At 38.0% G+C, this 18,206-nt stretch overlaps 1 protein-coding gene across 1 annotated transcript in view; it reads right to left on the bottom strand.

Annotated features, from left to right (window-relative positions):
• Positions 1-18,206, bottom strand: part of IL1RAPL2 (interleukin 1 receptor accessory protein like 2) — a 610,196-nt gene that overhangs the window by 58,513 nt on the left and 533,477 nt on the right. The window contains 1 exon segment of the mRNA XM_023757470.1: positions 14,302-14,431. Coding sequence (XP_023613238.1) covers positions 14,302-14,431 — 130 coding nt within the window.

An 18,206-nucleotide genomic window follows, 5' to 3' on the forward strand; every position in this document is an offset into this window, starting at 1 on the left:
ACAATTAATGTTACAAAATGGCCAACTGTTTGTTTATCTTGGCCAGGAATTCTTGCCTCTTTTCACTTCTCTGAAGGCCTCTATAGTTGGGTTTTGTGAGTTTTTCTTTTTTTTTTTTTTTTTTTTTGACGAATCAACGGCAAGGAGTCAAGTTCATTATAGGTAGACTAGTGAACAACATGCGAAGGCACGGGGCTGTGGAAGAAGCACCGGGTTTTGTGAGTTTTTCAAAACAAATTCCATGTTACTTTCCTTCTCTGTAAATACTAGTATAGGTATGTATCCTCTTTTACTGGGCGGGTTAGGGCGGTTGAAGAAAGCAGCTGCAACAGAATTGAATAAACAATAGTGGTTTGAAAGTCCTGAAAGCTTGACTTCCTATTGTGCTTATTATCTGGTGGACTCATTTGGCACCTAATATAATGGTTTGAGCTAGACTTAACTTTCATATATGTATGTTTTGTCTCCCATTTACTCTAATCATTTGTAGTGGAACCTCAGTTCTTTAACTTAATTTATTTTGGAAGGTTGTTTGAGAAGTGATTTGTTTCAAAAAATGAATCTTTTTTAATTACAAATAATATAAATTGAATTAGTTCCAGTCCCCCAAACGATTTCCTGTTTTAACCTTGCTTATAGACAGTACATGTCTAATGTACTGTTTGATTTATAAATAAAGTTTTAAAAAAGGGCATGCAATGTAGATGAAAATTTAACGAAAAAGAAATGAGATGTACAGTAAAAAAATTAAAATTTATGTACACACTAGAACTAACTTTAATGTTGAGAGCTATTGATAACTGAATATGAGAGAAAGGATGGTGGGATATTATTGTTTGGAAGAGGTGTCCTCTTCAGGTAGCTGTTCTTCAATGGTTCTCTCTCTTTTTTGTCTCTTTGCTCCTCTGGAACTTGCTTCAGGCTCACTGGGTCTCTGATTTACTAAAAACCTATCCAATGAGGTTTGTTTTTACATGCATTTTAACACTTGCCTGAAGTGAAACACTGCACTGTCATTGAACAAATTTACACTGTTTGCTACTTCTTTGTCAGGGTGATATGTCTTAATAAAACTTTGACTTTATCCCAATTTCCAAACCCTTTCCTTAATTACTGAAGTAAGAATTGCCTCCCTTTCTTTCCCCTCCAAAGACAGCTCCTCAGCTTTCATCTATTCCTGCTACATCTGAAGGTCTTGTAGTTCCTCCGTGGTCAGCTCAGGATTGCAGTCCTCCAATTCCTATACATAATTATCATCCATGGATTTTCCCAGAGACACAATATCCTCAAGAACAGACACAGGCTTATCCTCAAAGCACTCAAAATCTCTTTCAGCAACAGACTCAGGCCACAATTTCTTCCAGGCTGATTGCATGGTCCTGGAAGACACTTCCCCCATGCTTTGTCTATGAGCCTCAAGCAATTGATGATATTAAAATGTTCCTTCCAAAATTTCCTGAGGGTTAAATGAGTTTCATAGGTCACCTCAAAACAGTGCCTTTGTGTAGAATTTCTTAATATTAGAAATTACCTGCTGGTCCATGGGTTGGATGAGTGGAGTTGTGTTAGGTGGCAAGAACCTAACAGTGATGAAACTATACTCCACCAATTCAGCCTCCAATCCTGGAGGGTGGGCAGGAAAATTGTAAATTACAAGAAGTGCTGGGGACTTGGAAGATGGTGGCCAGCAGGATGGCAGTGTGGGAGAGATTGTGAGAGAGTGAGGGAGTGAAAGGGGAGTGTGTGAATGTGGTGTGTTTGTGTGTGTGTGTGTGTGTGTGTGTGTGTGTGTGCGCGCGTGCAAGGGACAGTTAGAGCCTGCAAGACTTTCGGGGCTGATGGACCTGGCTCTCTTGGACAGGGAGCCACTGCTACTGCTGCAGGCAATCCCTGGCAGCTGGTGCTGGTACAGAAAACCACGCCATCTTGAAGAGCAGATCTGCTGTGACTAGGAGCCCGGCCTTACCACCACCCAGACTGGCCTCAGATGAAAACTGAGACCCAATCTGGACAAAGACATGCTACCACAGCTGCAAACTCATGGGCACTGACTTCACCCATATTGGTCTCAGGCTACTGTGAGTCCTGGAGTGTGTTCCCTTCCTGCCTACCCACCCTGGCAGCATAGGTCCCACACATCCCGAGCCTGCCCCCTGAATGTCAGCACATACAAACCCCACCAGGACCACAGCGGCCACATCTCCTGGGCACCTGAGCCAACCTCCTTACTATTGACATACACAACGCTCCTGCCAAGCCTTTTGCGGCAGCTCAGGTCCCACACAACTGGGCGCCTGGACTTTTAGCAACAGCAGAAATGCGGAGACAAAAAAGCAACCCCCAAGGGGAAAAAAAAGGAGGAATTGGGTAGGGAAAGGAACTAAATAAAAAAGAATCTGAAAAAGAATTCAGGTTAATGGTCATATAGTTCATAAAGTTGATGGACTAGAAAATCAACAACCTATGTAAGAACCAAGAAGAAATCAAAAGTGATACAGCTACAATAAAGAACATGATGAGAGGCTTCAACAGTAGACTCAGAGAAGCAGAGGACTGAATTAGTGAGCTAGAAGACAGGACAGAGAAACAAGTCCAATCTGAACAGCAATTAGAGAAAAAAAATAGAAAGAAGGAGGAGACATTAAGAGAGCTTTGAGACAACATGAAACGAAGTAACTTACATGTAATAAGGGTGCCAGAAGTACAAGAAGAGCAGCAAAAATTAGAGTACCTATTTGAAGAAGTAATAACAGAAAATTTCCCTGATATGAGGAAGTAAAAAGTCACCCAAGCAGAGAGAGTCCCAAACAAGATGAACCCCAAAAGACCCACCCCAAGACACATTGTAATTACAATGGCAAATGTTAATAACAAAGAGAGAATCTTAAAAGCTGTAAGAGAGAGATAGGGAGTAACCTAAAAAGGATCTCCCATTACATTGTCAAATGATTTCTCAACAGAAACACATCAGGCCAGAAGGGAATGGAATGAAGTATATAAAGTAATGCAAAGCAAGAAACTGAATCCAAGAATACTTTATCTAGCAAGGCTATCATTCAAAATTGGAGGGGCAATCAGGAGCTTCACAGACAAAAAAAAGGGCTAAAGGAGTATCACTACCAAGCCAGCAATGCAAGAAATGCTAAAGAGACTGCTCTAAGAAAAAAAAAAAAAAGGGAGGGTGCAGAAGAAACACAGTCACCGAAAATATCAATGGTGACAAACACATACCTATGAATAATAACTTTAAACATAAATAGACTAAATGCTCCAACCAAAAAACATCAAGTGGCTGAATGGATAAGAAAACATGACCCATATATATGCTGTCTACAAGAGACCCATCTCAGAACAAGAGACTCACACAGATTGAAAGTAAAAAGATGGAAAAATATTTTTTTTCAGGCAGATGGGAATGGAAAAAAAAAGCTGGGGTAGCAATAGTTATATTTGACAAAACAGACCTCAAAGTGAAGGCCATAACAAAAGATAAGGAATGTCACTTAATAATACAAAAGGGATCGATACAACAAAAAGATATACTAGTAACTCTGGTAAACATATATGCACCCAATGCAGGAACACACAAATAGATAAAAAATGAAGATATAAAGGGAAAGATTGACAGCAATAGGATTATAGTATGGGACTTTAATACTCTACTGACATCACTGGATAAATCCTCTAGACAAAAAATCAGCAAAGAAACAGCAATCTTGAATGACTCACTAGATCAGATGGAATTTATTGACATATTCAGAACATTTCACCTCAAAGCAACAGAATATACATTCTTCTCAAGTGCACATGAGTCATTTTCAAAGATAAACCACATATTGGGTCACAAGCAAAGTCTCCCAAAATTCAAGAAGATTGAAATCATATCAATCATATTCTTAAACCACAATGGCATAAAATTAGGAATAAACTACAATAAAAACAATTAAAAAATTCAAACACTTGGAGGCTGAATAGCATGCTATTAAACAATGATTGGGTTACCAAAGAGATCAAAGAAGAAATTTAAAACATCCTGGAAACAAATTAAAATGAAAACACAACAATCCAAAACATTTGGGACACAGTGAAAGCAGTCCTGAGAGGGAAGTTCATAGCATTACAGGCCTACCTCAAAAAACAAGAAAAAATGATAATAAATTATCTATCCCTACAACTTAAAGAATTAGAAAGAGAGCAACAAGAAAAGCCCAGAATGAGAAGAAGGGGAGATAATAACAATCAGAGCAGAAATAAATGACATAGAGACAAAAAAAAAAAATACAAAAGATCAATGAATCCAAGAGCTGGTTCTTTGAAAAGATAAACAAGATTGATGAACCTCTGGCCAGGCTCACCAAGAAGAAGCAAAGATAGAAGACCCAAATAAACAAAATCAGAAATGAAAGAGATGAAATAACAACAGACCCCACAGAAATACAAAGCATAGTAAAAAATTACTATGAACAACTCTACTCCAACAAACTAAACAATCTAGAGGAAATGGATATATTCCTAGATAAATACAACTTTCCAAAACTCAACCAAGAAGAATAAAAAAATCTCAACAGGCCAATAACTAAGGAGGAAATTGAAGCAGTCATCAAGATAACTTCCAGTGAACAATAGCCAGGGGCCAGTTGGCTTCACAGGGAAAATTTACCAAACATACAAAAAAGAGCTAAAACTTATCCTTCTCAGACTATTCCAAAAAATTTAAGAGGAAGGCACACTTCCAAGCTCTTTCGATGAAGCCAGCATTACCCTAATCTCAAAACCAGATAAGGATACTTCACAGAAAGAGAATTACAGGCCAATATTCCTGATGAACATAGTTGCTAAAATCCTTAACAAATTTCTAGCAAATCAGATCCAGCATTACATTAGAAAGATCATACACCATGACCAAGTGGGATTTATCACAGGGATGCGAGGGTGGTACAATATACGCAAATCAATAAATGTGATACATCACATAAACAAATTGAGAGACAAAAATCTATTAATCATAGCAATTGGTACAGAAATGACATTTGACAAATCCAACATACTTTTCTGATAAAAACTCTTAGCAAAGTGGGAATAGAGGGATCATACCTCAACATAATAAAAGCCTTGTATGACAAACCTACAGCCAATGTCATATTCAATGGGCAAAAACTAAAACCATTTCCCCTAAGAACAGGAACAAGACAGGGAAGCCCACTTTCACCACTCCTGTTTGACATAGTACTAGTAGTACTAGCCATAGCGATCAGACAAGAAAAAGAAATAAAAGGCATCCAAATTGGAAGAGAATAAATAAAACTGTCATTTTTTGCAGATGACATGATATTGTACATAGAAAGCCCTAAGGATCCCATAAAAAATACTTGATTTAATAAAGTAATTTGGCAATGTAGCAGGTACAAAATTAATACCCATAACTCTATGGCTTTTTTTATATACCAATAATGAACTCACAGAAAGAGAAATTTTTTAAAAGTCCCATTTACCATTGCAATAAAAAAATTAAGAAACCTAGGAATAAATTTATCAAAGGAAGTAAAGGACCTGTATTCAGAAAATTATAGGACACAGAAAAAAAGAGATAAAGAAGACATAAACAAATGGTAGAATACCCCGTGTTTATGTATTGGTAGAATCAACATCATTAAAATGTCCATACCACCCAAAGAAATTTATAGATGCAATGCAATCCCCATTAAAATACCAATGACATACTTCAAAGACCTAGAACAAACTCTCCAAAAATTCATCTGGAATAAAAAAGACCCCAAATAGCTGCAGCAATCTTGAAAAAGAAGAATAGAGTTGGAGGGAATCACAATACCAGATATCAAGCTATGCTACGAAGACACTGTTCTCAAACCTTCCTGGTACTGGCATCAGAACAGACATATAGACCAATGGAACAGAACAGAGATCCCAGAAATTGACACAAGCCATTATGCTCAATTAATATTTGACAAAGGAGGCAAGAAGATACAAAAGAGTCAAGACAGTCTCTTCAATAAATGGTGTTGGGAAAATTGGACAGATATATGCAAAAAATGAAACTAGAACACCAACTTACACCATACACAAAAATAAACTCAAAGTGGTTAAAGGATTTAAATGTAAGGTGGGAAACCATAAAAGTCTTAGAAGAAGCCATAGGCAGCTTAATAGCAGACATCTTTACCTGCACAGTTCCTAGGGCAATGGAAACTAAGGAGAAAAATAAACAAATGGGACTTCATAAAAACAAACAAACAAACAAACAAACAAAAACAAAAAACAAACATCTGCACAGCGAAAGAAAACATCAACAAAACAACAAGAAAGCCCACTGCATGGGATAACCTATTTGCCAATGTTATTTCCAATAAGGGTTTAATCTTCAAAATTTATAGGGGACTCATTCAACTTCACGAAAGAAAGAGAAACAATCCAATTAAAAAAAAGGGGGGCAAAGGACCAAATAGACACTTTTCAAAAGAGGACATAAAGAAGGCCCAGAGACATATGAAAACATGATCAAAGTCACTAATCATCTGAGAGATGCAAATCAAAATAGCAATGAGGTACCATCTCACACCTGTCAGAATGGCTATCATCAACAAATGACAAGTGCTGGAGAGGATGTGGAGAAAAGGAATCCTGTTGCACTGCTGGTGGGAATGCAGACTGGTGCAGCCACTGTGGAAATCAGTATGGCGTTTCCTCAAATAATTGAAAACGGAAATTCCATTTGAACCAGTAATCCCACTTCTAGGAATATATCCCAAGAAAACAGCAACACCAATCAGAAAGGATATATGCACCCCTATGATCATAGCAGAACAATTTACCATAGCTAAGATTTGGAAACAGCCTATGTGCCCATCAGCAGATAAGTGGATTAGAAAACTGTGGTACATCTACTCAATGGCATACTACACTACTGTAAAAAAAAAAAAGAGTTCTTACCATTTGCAATAGCATGGATGGAACTGGAAAGCATTATGCTAAGCGAAATAAGCCAGTCAGAGAAAGATAAATATCACATGATCTCACTCATTTGTGGAATATAATGAACAACATAAACTGATGAACAAAAATAGATCCAGAGTCAAAAAAGCATCAAGCAGACTGTCCAACCTATGAGGGAAGGCGGGGGGTGGGGGTTCTTTGTGGAGGTAACAGATCAACCAAAGGACTTGTATGTATGCATATGAGCATAACCAATTAACAGAGATGGTGGGCGGGGAGGGTGAGGGCATGTGCTGGGGGGGTGCGTTTATGTGGCTGGGGAGTGGTCAGTTGGGAAATGAGGCTTATGTTAAACTTTAAACAATAAAGAATTTTTAAATTTAGAAAAAATAAAGTGCCCTGGTGGCAATTTTTTCTTTCTTTCCCCAGAAGGTATTTCTTCACACTTGGGGCAAACACTTCATGAACCACTCAATTAAAAGTAGCTTTGCTGTTAGCCCTCCATATCACATTTAACTTTTTTTTCCATGACATTGTTTTTGAAAACTCAAGGGTATTCAGAATGGTAGACAAGTAGAGGCTTCAATTCAAAGTCACTGCTCACATTCCTACACAAGAATAATGTCAGCCTTTCCTACATTGGCTTGTGTCCTGGTAATGACATATATTCCTTTATGATGTAAATCTTCTTTGGCATTTTCTTCCAGAAGAGGCCTGTCTCATCACAATTGAACATGTCTTAGGTAACAAATCCCTCGGTCTCTACATATTCTTGAAATTCTGTCAAAGAATTATCAGCAGCTACATTGCTAGAACTTGCAGCCTCCCCATGCCTCACTGCACTATGAATGCCACTTATTTTCTTAAATTTATCAAACCACCACCTGCTAGTTGTAAACTAATCACTTTCAACACTCATTCCAGGGGAGTCTTTCAAGAGGTCAGTATGCAGCATCTTTGCTTTTTCACATATCATTGCCTCCAAAATACTATCACCAGCTAACTGCTTTTTATTTATCCAAATCAACAACATTTTTTCTCTCTTCAATTGCTTGTTTCATGAGCACTTTCACACCCTTAGCAACATCAGTACTCTTTATGGCCTCTTTATGTTTTAAAATTGTGCTAATCATTGATTTTGTTATGCCATGCTCAGTCACCAGATCAGATGCAAAGATACCTCTATCATACTTTGCAATTATTTCTTTTTAAACCTCTATCATTGTTTACAGAACTTTCCTTTTCACTTTACTTCTATCACTAACATTCTTAGGACACATGGTGACTTACTATACATATTTAATAATAATAAGTAGCAACAAAAGCCAAAAAAGCATGCAAATATTCACAGCACAATTTCCTGAGATGTTAATAATTCAAGATTTAGCAGTAAACTGACTCATACTCATGCATTCTCTCCTTTATTTTTCACCTGAGAGATATAAACAGGTATCAGCATGAAAGGGTTATTGGGTGGAGAACCAAAGTTTTGTTCAACAACTGAGACATTTTTTCCATAAACAACTTGATTGAGAATGGAATTAAGATGGGAGATGTTTGAGAACTGAGAGTAGCAGCACTGCCTAACTTTTAAAAAATGGTATAACTACTTTGGAATATAGCTTTGCAGATATTTTAAAAGCTAAATAATCCTGGAGAAGAAAAAGGACAGTGGTTAAAAACTAAGGAGATCTGAATAAAATGGGAGTTTTAATTCATAATTAATTAGTTTTGGTTCATTAATTAGAACAAATGCATGATAGTAATTTAGATGTTAATAACATGGAAAATTGGGTATAGGGTATATAGATATCCTCTATACTATCTGCTATGAACTGAATGTTTGTCCCTCCCCCTTATTCATATATTGAAACCCTAACCCCTAATGTGAAGAATTAGGAGGTGGGGCTTTTGGAAGGTCATTATGTCATGAGAGTAGACCACTACTGAATTGCATTAGTGCCCTTATAAAAGAGACTCTAGAGAGCTCTCTCTCCCGTCTTTCATCCTGTGAAGACATGGGAGGGTAGAGTGAAAAGACTGCCATCTGTGATCCAGAATGTAGTCTCTTATCAGCCATTGAATCTGCTGGTGCCTTGATCTTAGACTTTCCAGTCTCCAGAACCAGAACTATGAGAATTAAATGTGTTGATTAAGCCACTCAGATTATGGAATTTTTTATATACTTGAGCAAACTAAGACACTGTCTTCACAATTTTTAAGTAAATCATAAATTACTCTAAAAATAAAGTTTTTATTGAAAAAGAGCTAAAAAGGGAGCTAAAAAGTTAAATTTATACCTGCTATATAATCTAGTATCTCCATGTCAAGTTATTTACCCAAGAAAAAAGGTAATACATGTACATACAAAGAAGCATACATGAATGTTCATAGCAGCTTATCTGTAAACCCAAATTAATTTTATAATTTAGTAAAGAATAATACTAGTAAGCACTTATTTGAGCAAAAAGAGCTATAGTTAGGGAGACACTGAGTCAGATAGCAACTTAAATTGTGTTCCACCTAGACAAAGGGGAGGCTGTCTTTTGTTCCCACCCAGATTCTCAATTAGGTACTTTTAATGTAAATGAGGTATCTACATGGTGCAGTTCTAATTGGACAGGGGAGGTCTCAGTCCTTAATAAAAGTTGACTCAGACAGCTTAAGTGAGCAAGGCATAGTGTGGAAAACTGAGAGTTCAATCTGAGGTTTTCCCCAGTATACAGAACAAGTGAGAAACCCTTGTCAGCAAATAGCCTCTAGGCTCTTATTACTTACTAGAGGCCCAGTACACAAAAATTTGTGCACTTGGGGGGGGTCCCTCAGCCCGGCCTATGCCCTCTTGCAGTCTGGGACCCCTCGGAGGATGTCCACCTGCTGGCTTAGGCCCGCTCCCTGGGGGGATCAGGCCCAAGCTGGCAGTCAGACATCCCTCTGGCAGCCCAGGAGCCCTCGGGGGATGTCCACTTGCCAGCGGGGACCAGGCCTAAGCTGCAGTCAGATATCCTTAGTGCTGCTGAGGAGGCGGGAGAGGCTCCCGCCACCACCCCTGTGCTGGCAGCCATCAGCCTGGCTTGTGGCTGAGCAGAGCTCCCCCTGTGGGAGCGCACTGACCACAAGGGGGCAGCTCCTGCATTGAGCGTCTGCCCCCTGGTGGTCAGTGTGTGTCATAGTGACCAGTCATTCCCAGTCGTTCTGCTGTTAGGGTCAATTTGCATATTACCCTTTTATTATATAGGATAACATTGGAGTCCTTAGTTGACCATGGGGTGTCCATTTCAGCAGATAAATTATTTCTTGTGATTCACATCAAAGGAAACCTTCTTCTCACAAGTATAATAGCCCCCAAACTGGAAACAACCCAAATGTCCATTAACAAGTGAATGGATAATCAAGCTGTCTATATCCATATATTGAAATACTACTCAGCAACAAAAAAGAATGACTATTGATACATATACTACAAGGATAAATGAATCTTAAAATAATTGTGTTAAGTTAAATAGTGCAAACAAAAAAGGCATATAACCTGTATAATTTCATTTATATAAATCTCTAGAAAGTGCAAATTGATTTATAGTGACAGAAAAATCAGTATTATTGTGGAAGAAGGGCAGGAGGGAAGGATTACAAAAAGGCATCAGGAAACTTGTGTGACTGATATGTTCATTATCTTGAATATTGTGATAGTTTCACAGGTGTATACAGATATCAATTAGCAATTACAGACTGTACACTTTAAATTGTGTGCTGTTTAATGTATATCATTATACCCCCCAAAAGCTGTTTATTTAAACAAATTTAGTCAGTCATGTACAGGAAAAAGGAGATAATTTCTTAGGCTCATATAACTACTACCTTTGATCAGGAAACATAGCTCTGAGCTTTTTGGTAGTGGAAATTTTGCTACTAGGTACCATTGTACCTACCACTTGTCCTTTGGGTATCAGTTTAATTCTCTGAAAAGTGAAGATGGCCCTTAAATTTGTTTACAGGCAGATACATTGATAATAATTCTAACCATGTATCTACTAAAAATGGAGACAATCAAAATATCCTTTGATAGAGAATTGGATAAAGAAGATATGGTACATATATGCTATGGAATACTACTCAGCCATAAGATGAAATCATGATATTTGTGACAACATGGATGGACCTTGAAAATATCATTCTAAGCAAAATAAGTCAGTCAGAAAAAGCTAAAAACCATATGATTTCATTCATATGTGGGATATAAAACTGAAATTCATAGACACAGACAAAAGTATGGTGTTTACTAGAAGGAAGGGGATTGGAGGTAGCAAAGGGTAAAGGGGGTCAAATATATGGTGATAGTAGATGATTTGACTTTTAGTGGTGAGCACACAGTGCAATATACAGATTGTATATCATAGAAATGTACACTTAAAACCTATATTATCCTATTAACCAATGTCACCCCAATAAATTTAATAAAAAATAAATTAATTCCAGTTGCATTAACTTCGTAAACCTTAATATGAAAATGACTAATAAAGTGTCACTAATTAGGAAACAAAGTTTAAACGGAAATTAATAGTTAATAACTAATTGTAAGTGTTATATTGATTCTTTTTATCTGAACATCTCTTTCATGCCAGGCAATAAATTAGATTTTTCACATAGCTTTATTGAAATAAAATTTACATATCATTCAATTCACCCATTTAAAATGTATAAATCTCTGCTTTTTAGTATATTCACAGATATGTGCAACCATCACCACAGTCAATTTTGTAACATTTTCACTACTGCAAAAAGAAGCCCCAGACTATGTAATGGGTACAGGGCTTCCTTTTGGGGTGATGAAAATTATCTGGAAATAGTAGTGGTGGTTGCACAACATTGTGAATATATTAAATGTCACTGAACTGTAGACTTTTAAATAGTGCTTGTTATGCTATATTGTGTCCACTATACCAAAAATAAAAATATACACTTTAAGTTTCTACCCTTTTCCCTCCATTCCATTAGCACCAAGAAACCATTGATATAATTTCTAACTATAATAATAAAAGCATAATATGCTAATTAGACTGGACAGCCAAAGGACCTTCTGGACGTCATTCCAGACATCTTTCCGGATGAAGCCGCAGCAGCAGGGGCCGAGGCAGAGGTGATTGGGGCAACCAGGCAGGCAGGCATGCAGAGTGGTTAGGGGCAATGAGGCAGGCAGGCAGAGTGTTTAGGGCTGATCAGACAGGCAGACGAGTGGTTGGGGCGATGAGGCAGGCAGGTGAGCGGTTAGGAGCCAGTGGTCCCGGATTGCGAGAGGGATGTCCAACTGCCGGTTTAGGCCCAAACCCACTGTGAGATCAGGCCTAAACCAGCAGTCAGACATCCCCCAAGGAGTCCTGGATTATGAGAGGGTGCAGGCCAGGCTGAGGGACCTCCCCCCTCCTGTGCATGAATTTCATGCACCAGGCCTCTAGTCTGTATATATAAAAGGCTACTATGCAATGTGCCCCCTCGGGAGTTTGACAGGGAGACTGGGAGTTCAATTGCTAGCTATGGCATGCACTGAGCACCAGAGGGCAATGCAGAACATTGTGGGCGACCAGTGGTGGTGGTGGGGTGCTGAGGGAGCAAGGGAAGGAGGAGGTGTGAAGGTGGGGAGGCAGGGAACCTGATTGGCCCTGGTTGCTGGCCAGGCCTAGGGGCCCTAACTGTGCACAATTTTCATTCACCGGTCCTCTAGCATATATATATTTGCCTGTTTTGGACATTTCATATAATATGTGATCTTTTGTTACTGGCTCTTTTCAATGACAATGTTTTCAAGGTTCATCCATGTCATAGTTTGTATTAGTACTTCATTCATTCTTTTACAGCTCAATAATATTCTATTGTATAAATACACCACATTTTATTTATTCATTCATCAGTTGATGAATATTTTGGTTACTTCCACATTTTATCTATTATGAATAATGATCCTATGAACATTTGTGTATAAGTTTTTGTGGGAATGTATGTTTTGATTTATTTGATTAACATATCTAGGAGGGAAATTCTTAATAACTCTATGTTTAATCATTTGAGGAACTGCCAGATTGCAACCAGGGATCAAACCCACAACCTGGGTATGTGCACTAACCAGGAATTGAACCTGCCACCTTTTTGTGCATGGGATGACACTTCAACCAATTGAGCTACACTGGCCAGGGCCAGGTTGTTATCCAGAGTGGCTGCACCAGTTTGCTCTCCTACCAGTAGTATATGAGGGTATCAATTTCTCCAAAGTCTTTCTAACACTTGTTATAATCCTGGTGAGTATGAAGTGTTATCAAAGGGTTTGATTTGCATTTCCCTGATGACTAATTTTATTAGGCACCTTTTTATGGACCTTCTTCCTAGAAACATGCTAACACAGTCAGTATTTTACATAGGCTCTCAATGTTATGAACCCTTAGAGTGGAATTATTGGGTAAAAATATGAATAGAAACTATCATGGTAGTTATTATAAATTATATTTAACAATAGTAAATAAGATAAAGTATACTTGTTCCTTTTACATTGCCATATATTTGATAAAATGTGTTGGACATTGGTTGTACTGAAGTATTAGATTGGTTCCCACTACATGACTCAATGGGAGTGGAAGGGGAAGGGTCTCAATTGTTATTGGAATGAGAAATGTTCATTATATGTCACCATCTCTGAAATCAAAGGGCCACCCCACAGACTGAGGTAGTGAAAATTACTTATCCCTTATTTGTACAAAAGAATCATACTATATAGGATTAGCAAACCAATAAAATAGATGTGTTTATACCAGGGACATATCTCTATAACAGGAGAGTGAAAAAAAGTCCAGGGAGGCACGAATCTGAAAGACCAGTCACTTTCTATATGAGCAGTTGGTAGTGGAAAAAATAAATACTATTTAACAAGAGTCCACAGTTATTTTGATGGGTACTAGATTACTACTGCCACTGTAGCTTTACACTTACGACATATGAAAGTTGTTTGATCACATTTGCTTAGTGATCTGAGGAGTCACCTACAAAGTTTGGATCTTTGGTATGACTAGAAGTTGTAACAGTAACCTAAGCTTTGGAAACTCAGATGAATTTGCTTAGGCAGCTTTTAGGGGGTCATTACATCCCATGTCATATTCTTAGAACCTGAGAAAACCTACATATATTGGAGGTTGACACATTTTCATTTCTTAAGGCAGCCAACCTCACTCTCTCCATCAGATCAGCCTTTAGAAAATGAAATGATTTGGAATTTCAATTAAAATCCCTGGCAGAAACTCTTTTAGGATGTTCCATTTCTCTACTGCAAAGACAGAAAAGAAAAAAATAGCAATTCACGTTCTGTACCTTATTTCACCTTCTCTAATGTGACCTGCCAGTTCTTCAATAAACTTCTCCCCTTTCATCCAGTAGATCATTGGTCCAGACTCTCCACTAAATCCAAAGAATGCTTTGCAAGGGATATTCAGCGGCTTACCTGAGAATGACAGAGAAAAAGAAATGAGAAGCTGGCTTCTGGTTATTGCTGGGAGACAGAAAAAAACTTTTAACATCCAAAGGAAAATTCAGAGGTGACCCATTTTCAACTCTTCTTTCAATCATCTTATCACTGTACATGAGGAAAAATTTAAATGTTACAAGAACTCAGAAATTTTAAAATTCAAGATATTCCCTTCACTTTCAGTCTGTACTAGTATGTATTTTTGTTCTGAGGTGGATCTCTTATACAGTATACCCCAGGCACTGCAGGTAAAGGGAAGCAATGGAATTGCAAACATCAAGAATCATTTTGTTTGGTATTTGTGAGCCCTCCATTCATCAACTGCTGCTGGTTTTGTACCATAAAATTTATCTTTTATGTATCCCCATAAATAAGTTTAGTTGATACATTTTCTTTGTTCAAAGCTTATTCTGTCTTAACCCATTATTTCAGATCAATTAAACCTGAAATAGAGTAAAAACTAAGTGAGATATCAGCTGTTTTGTGGGACACACTATATATATATGGGTCATGTTTTCTTATCCATTCTGCTACCCTCAGTCTTTTTAATGGAACATTTAATCTGTTTACATTTAAGGTTATTGTTGATAGGTACTTATTTATTGCCATTTTATTCTTTATAACTATGTTCATCTCTCTATATATTTCTTCTTTTAAAGCAGGCCCTTTAGCATCTCTTGCAATACTGGTTTGGTGGTAATGAACTCCATTAGCCTTTTCTCAGCTGGGAAACTCTTTATTTTGCCTTTAATTTTAAGTGATAACCTTGGTGGATAGAGTAGTCTTAGTTTTAGATCCTTGCTTTTCATGACTATGAATATTTCATGCCATTTCCTTTTGGCCAGAAGTGTTTCTGTTGAGAAACCAGCTGACAGCCTTACGGGAACTCACTTGTAGTTAACTGTTCTTACTACTCTTAAGATTCTCTCTTTGTCTTTAACCTTTGCCATTTAAATTATGATGTGTCTTGGTGTCAGTCTCTTTGGGTTCATCTTGATTGGGATTCTCTGTGCTTCCTGAGCTTATGTCATTTTTTTTCTTCACTGGGTTAGGGAAGTTTTTAGCCCTTATTTCCTCAAATAGGTTCTCTATCCCTTGCTCACTCTCTTATTATTATGGTACTCCTATGATGTGAATTTTATTATACTTGATATCCTAGAGACCTTTACAATTTTCCTCATTTTTTTTTAAAATGCTCTTTTCTTTTTGATGCTCTGCTTGGGTGCTTACTGTTATCTTGTCCTCTAAATCATTGACTCAGTCATCTGCTTTTTCTAACCTGCTGTTGATTCCTTTTAGTATATTCTTTGTTTTATATACTGTATTCTGCATTTTTGACTGGTTCTTTTTTATGGTTTCAGTGTAATTTTTAATGCTTACTTTCTCTTCGTTTAAGTTCACACTGAGATCACCCATTTTTTTCCCTAAGGTCCTTGAGCATCCTTATAACCATTGTGGGATCCCACACTACCCAACCTTCTCGTCTTGTTCCTGGACAAAAGTTTCCATGGGAGACAGGCTCCAAAAGTCCCAGCTCTGCTTCACACTGTAGTGCCCCTATGCCACTGAAGTAAGTAGGTGGGGGTAGGGGCAATGGCTGTATGATCCAGGTCAGGGAGACCAGCCTTTTTTATCAAATATACACAGTTTAGTCACTGTTTGAGTCTCTGACAAATCCCCATGAAAAGAAGCTCCCAAAGTCATTGCTGAGCTCAACTAGTAGACCACTCCACAGGACACAATTATGGCAGAGTGGCCTCACTAGTAGTAAAAAACCAGGTAGTGCACTACACAGGCTGGTGTTGTAACAATAGGATTGTTCATCCCTGGGAAGATTACATCTTGGTCTCCCAGGCATACTGAATCTCCACTGATTTTTACCACCAAATCCTATGCAGGCTCCTCTTCCCATTTCTGTTGCTCTGGGTTGGGAATCCTTGTGTGGAGTTGAGGCCCCATGTTCCTGGGGGAAGTTGGTTTTGCAGCCACGATATCCCTCTGGCTTCTCAGCTTCTACTGCCACACTTGGATGCACGGGCTAGCCCTTTAAGTGTTGCTGCCCTTCTTCCAAGTCTCTATGTGGCTTCTTTTCAAAATCCTTGGTTATAACATTTCATGTCAGCTAGCCTTCAGTTGGGTATTCAGGTTGCTTGCTGTATAATTTAGCTCTAAATCCAGTTTTGGGCTGGTAGCATGTGAGTGTAGCTTCCAATTACTCTGCAGCCATCCTGGAATCCCTTCAGCCATTATTTCTTCATATAAGTTTTTGTGCTTTTATCTCTCTATTCTCCTTGTGGGATCTTTATTATATGAATATTAATATCTTTTATGTTGTGCCATAAGTCCTGTAAATTATTTTAACTTTTTTCATTCTTTTTTTTTCTTTTTCTGTTCTTATTTGTTGAGTTCCACAGCTCTGTCTTAGAGTTTACTTATACTTTCTTCTGGTTCATCTAGTCTGCTATTGAACACTTATAGTATACTTTTCAGTCCAGTTATTATATTCTTTTTTTTAAATCCTCACCTGAGGACATGTTCACTGATTTTTAGAGAGAGGGAGATGGAGGGAGAGAGAAAGAGAGAGATATGAGAGAAACATAATTCAGTTGCACACTAACCAGGAATCAAAGCCACAACCTGAGTATGTGCGCTGATCAGGAATTGAATCTATGACCTTTCAATGTATGGACTTATACTCAAACCAAGTGAGCCACACTGGCTAAGGCTCAATTATTGTCTTCTTCACCTCTATAACTTATATTTGGTACTTTCTTATATTTTCTATCTCTTTTTAATATTCTCACTGTGATTATTCTCCTCCCAAGTTTGGTGAGCCTCTTTATGAGGAATACTTTGAACTCTTTATCAGTTAAATTTCCTATATCTGCTTAAGATTTTTTTCTGAGGTTTGTACTTTGTTTAGAACATAGTTTTTATTTCTTTATTTGACTCTTTTTGTTGATTTCAACATATTAGATGAAATACCTACCTCTCCCAGTTTTGAAGAAGTGGATTTATGTAGGAGATGAACCATATCTTTTAATCTTGCCCTAGCTCTAGGTTGTCTTGCAAACATTTGTGATTATCTAAGCAACCTAATCTATTTTAATAGCTGACAGTAGTTGACAATGTACCAAGACCTATCAGTGTCCCAAAGGGAAATATCTCATTCAGCACCTAGATCCATGTTAATTGAATGCCAGAACCTCTGATTGCAGCTTTTAAAGTATGCAAATATATACAGATCTGTGGGATTGCAAGCGTATGCTCTGCCTGCCACCAGAACCCAATGATGTGGAGGTGTCCTCGGGAGACAGTTGCCAAAACAGGAGCTCCAGATATGTATATAAGCTCTTCCTGAAAAATACCAATAAACTGTAGAGAAGCAGAGGGATAATGCAAACATGGTTTTCAGAAGGCTATGTTACCTGAGAGTACATTTGTGAGCCTCTAGAAATGTGCCAAGCCAGAAGCCTGCCCCTAAGGGCAAAGCTCCAGGACAAACAAGTAGGAATCTTTCACAGAAAGACTATAGTTGTGTTTCAGTTTGCTGTCTGTGCAGTGCCCTGGGGGCTGTAGTCTGCCAATAACTACCACTCTAGTTATTTTTTCAAGGGACCCAGGAATGATAGCCTCATTGGCCTCCAGAACCATGTGATTAAGGGGCATATCTTGGGTAACAGCTGCAAAAATCAGGGCGCCAGACATAAAAAGCAGATGCATGTAAAAGCTTCTGTATGGGAGATACTAG

This window comes from Myotis lucifugus, unplaced genomic scaffold (genome assembly GCF_000147115.1).
Source record: "Myotis lucifugus unplaced genomic scaffold, Myoluc2.0 scaffold_2, whole genome shotgun sequence".
Taxonomy (NCBI): domain Eukaryota; kingdom Metazoa; phylum Chordata; class Mammalia; order Chiroptera; family Vespertilionidae; genus Myotis; species Myotis lucifugus.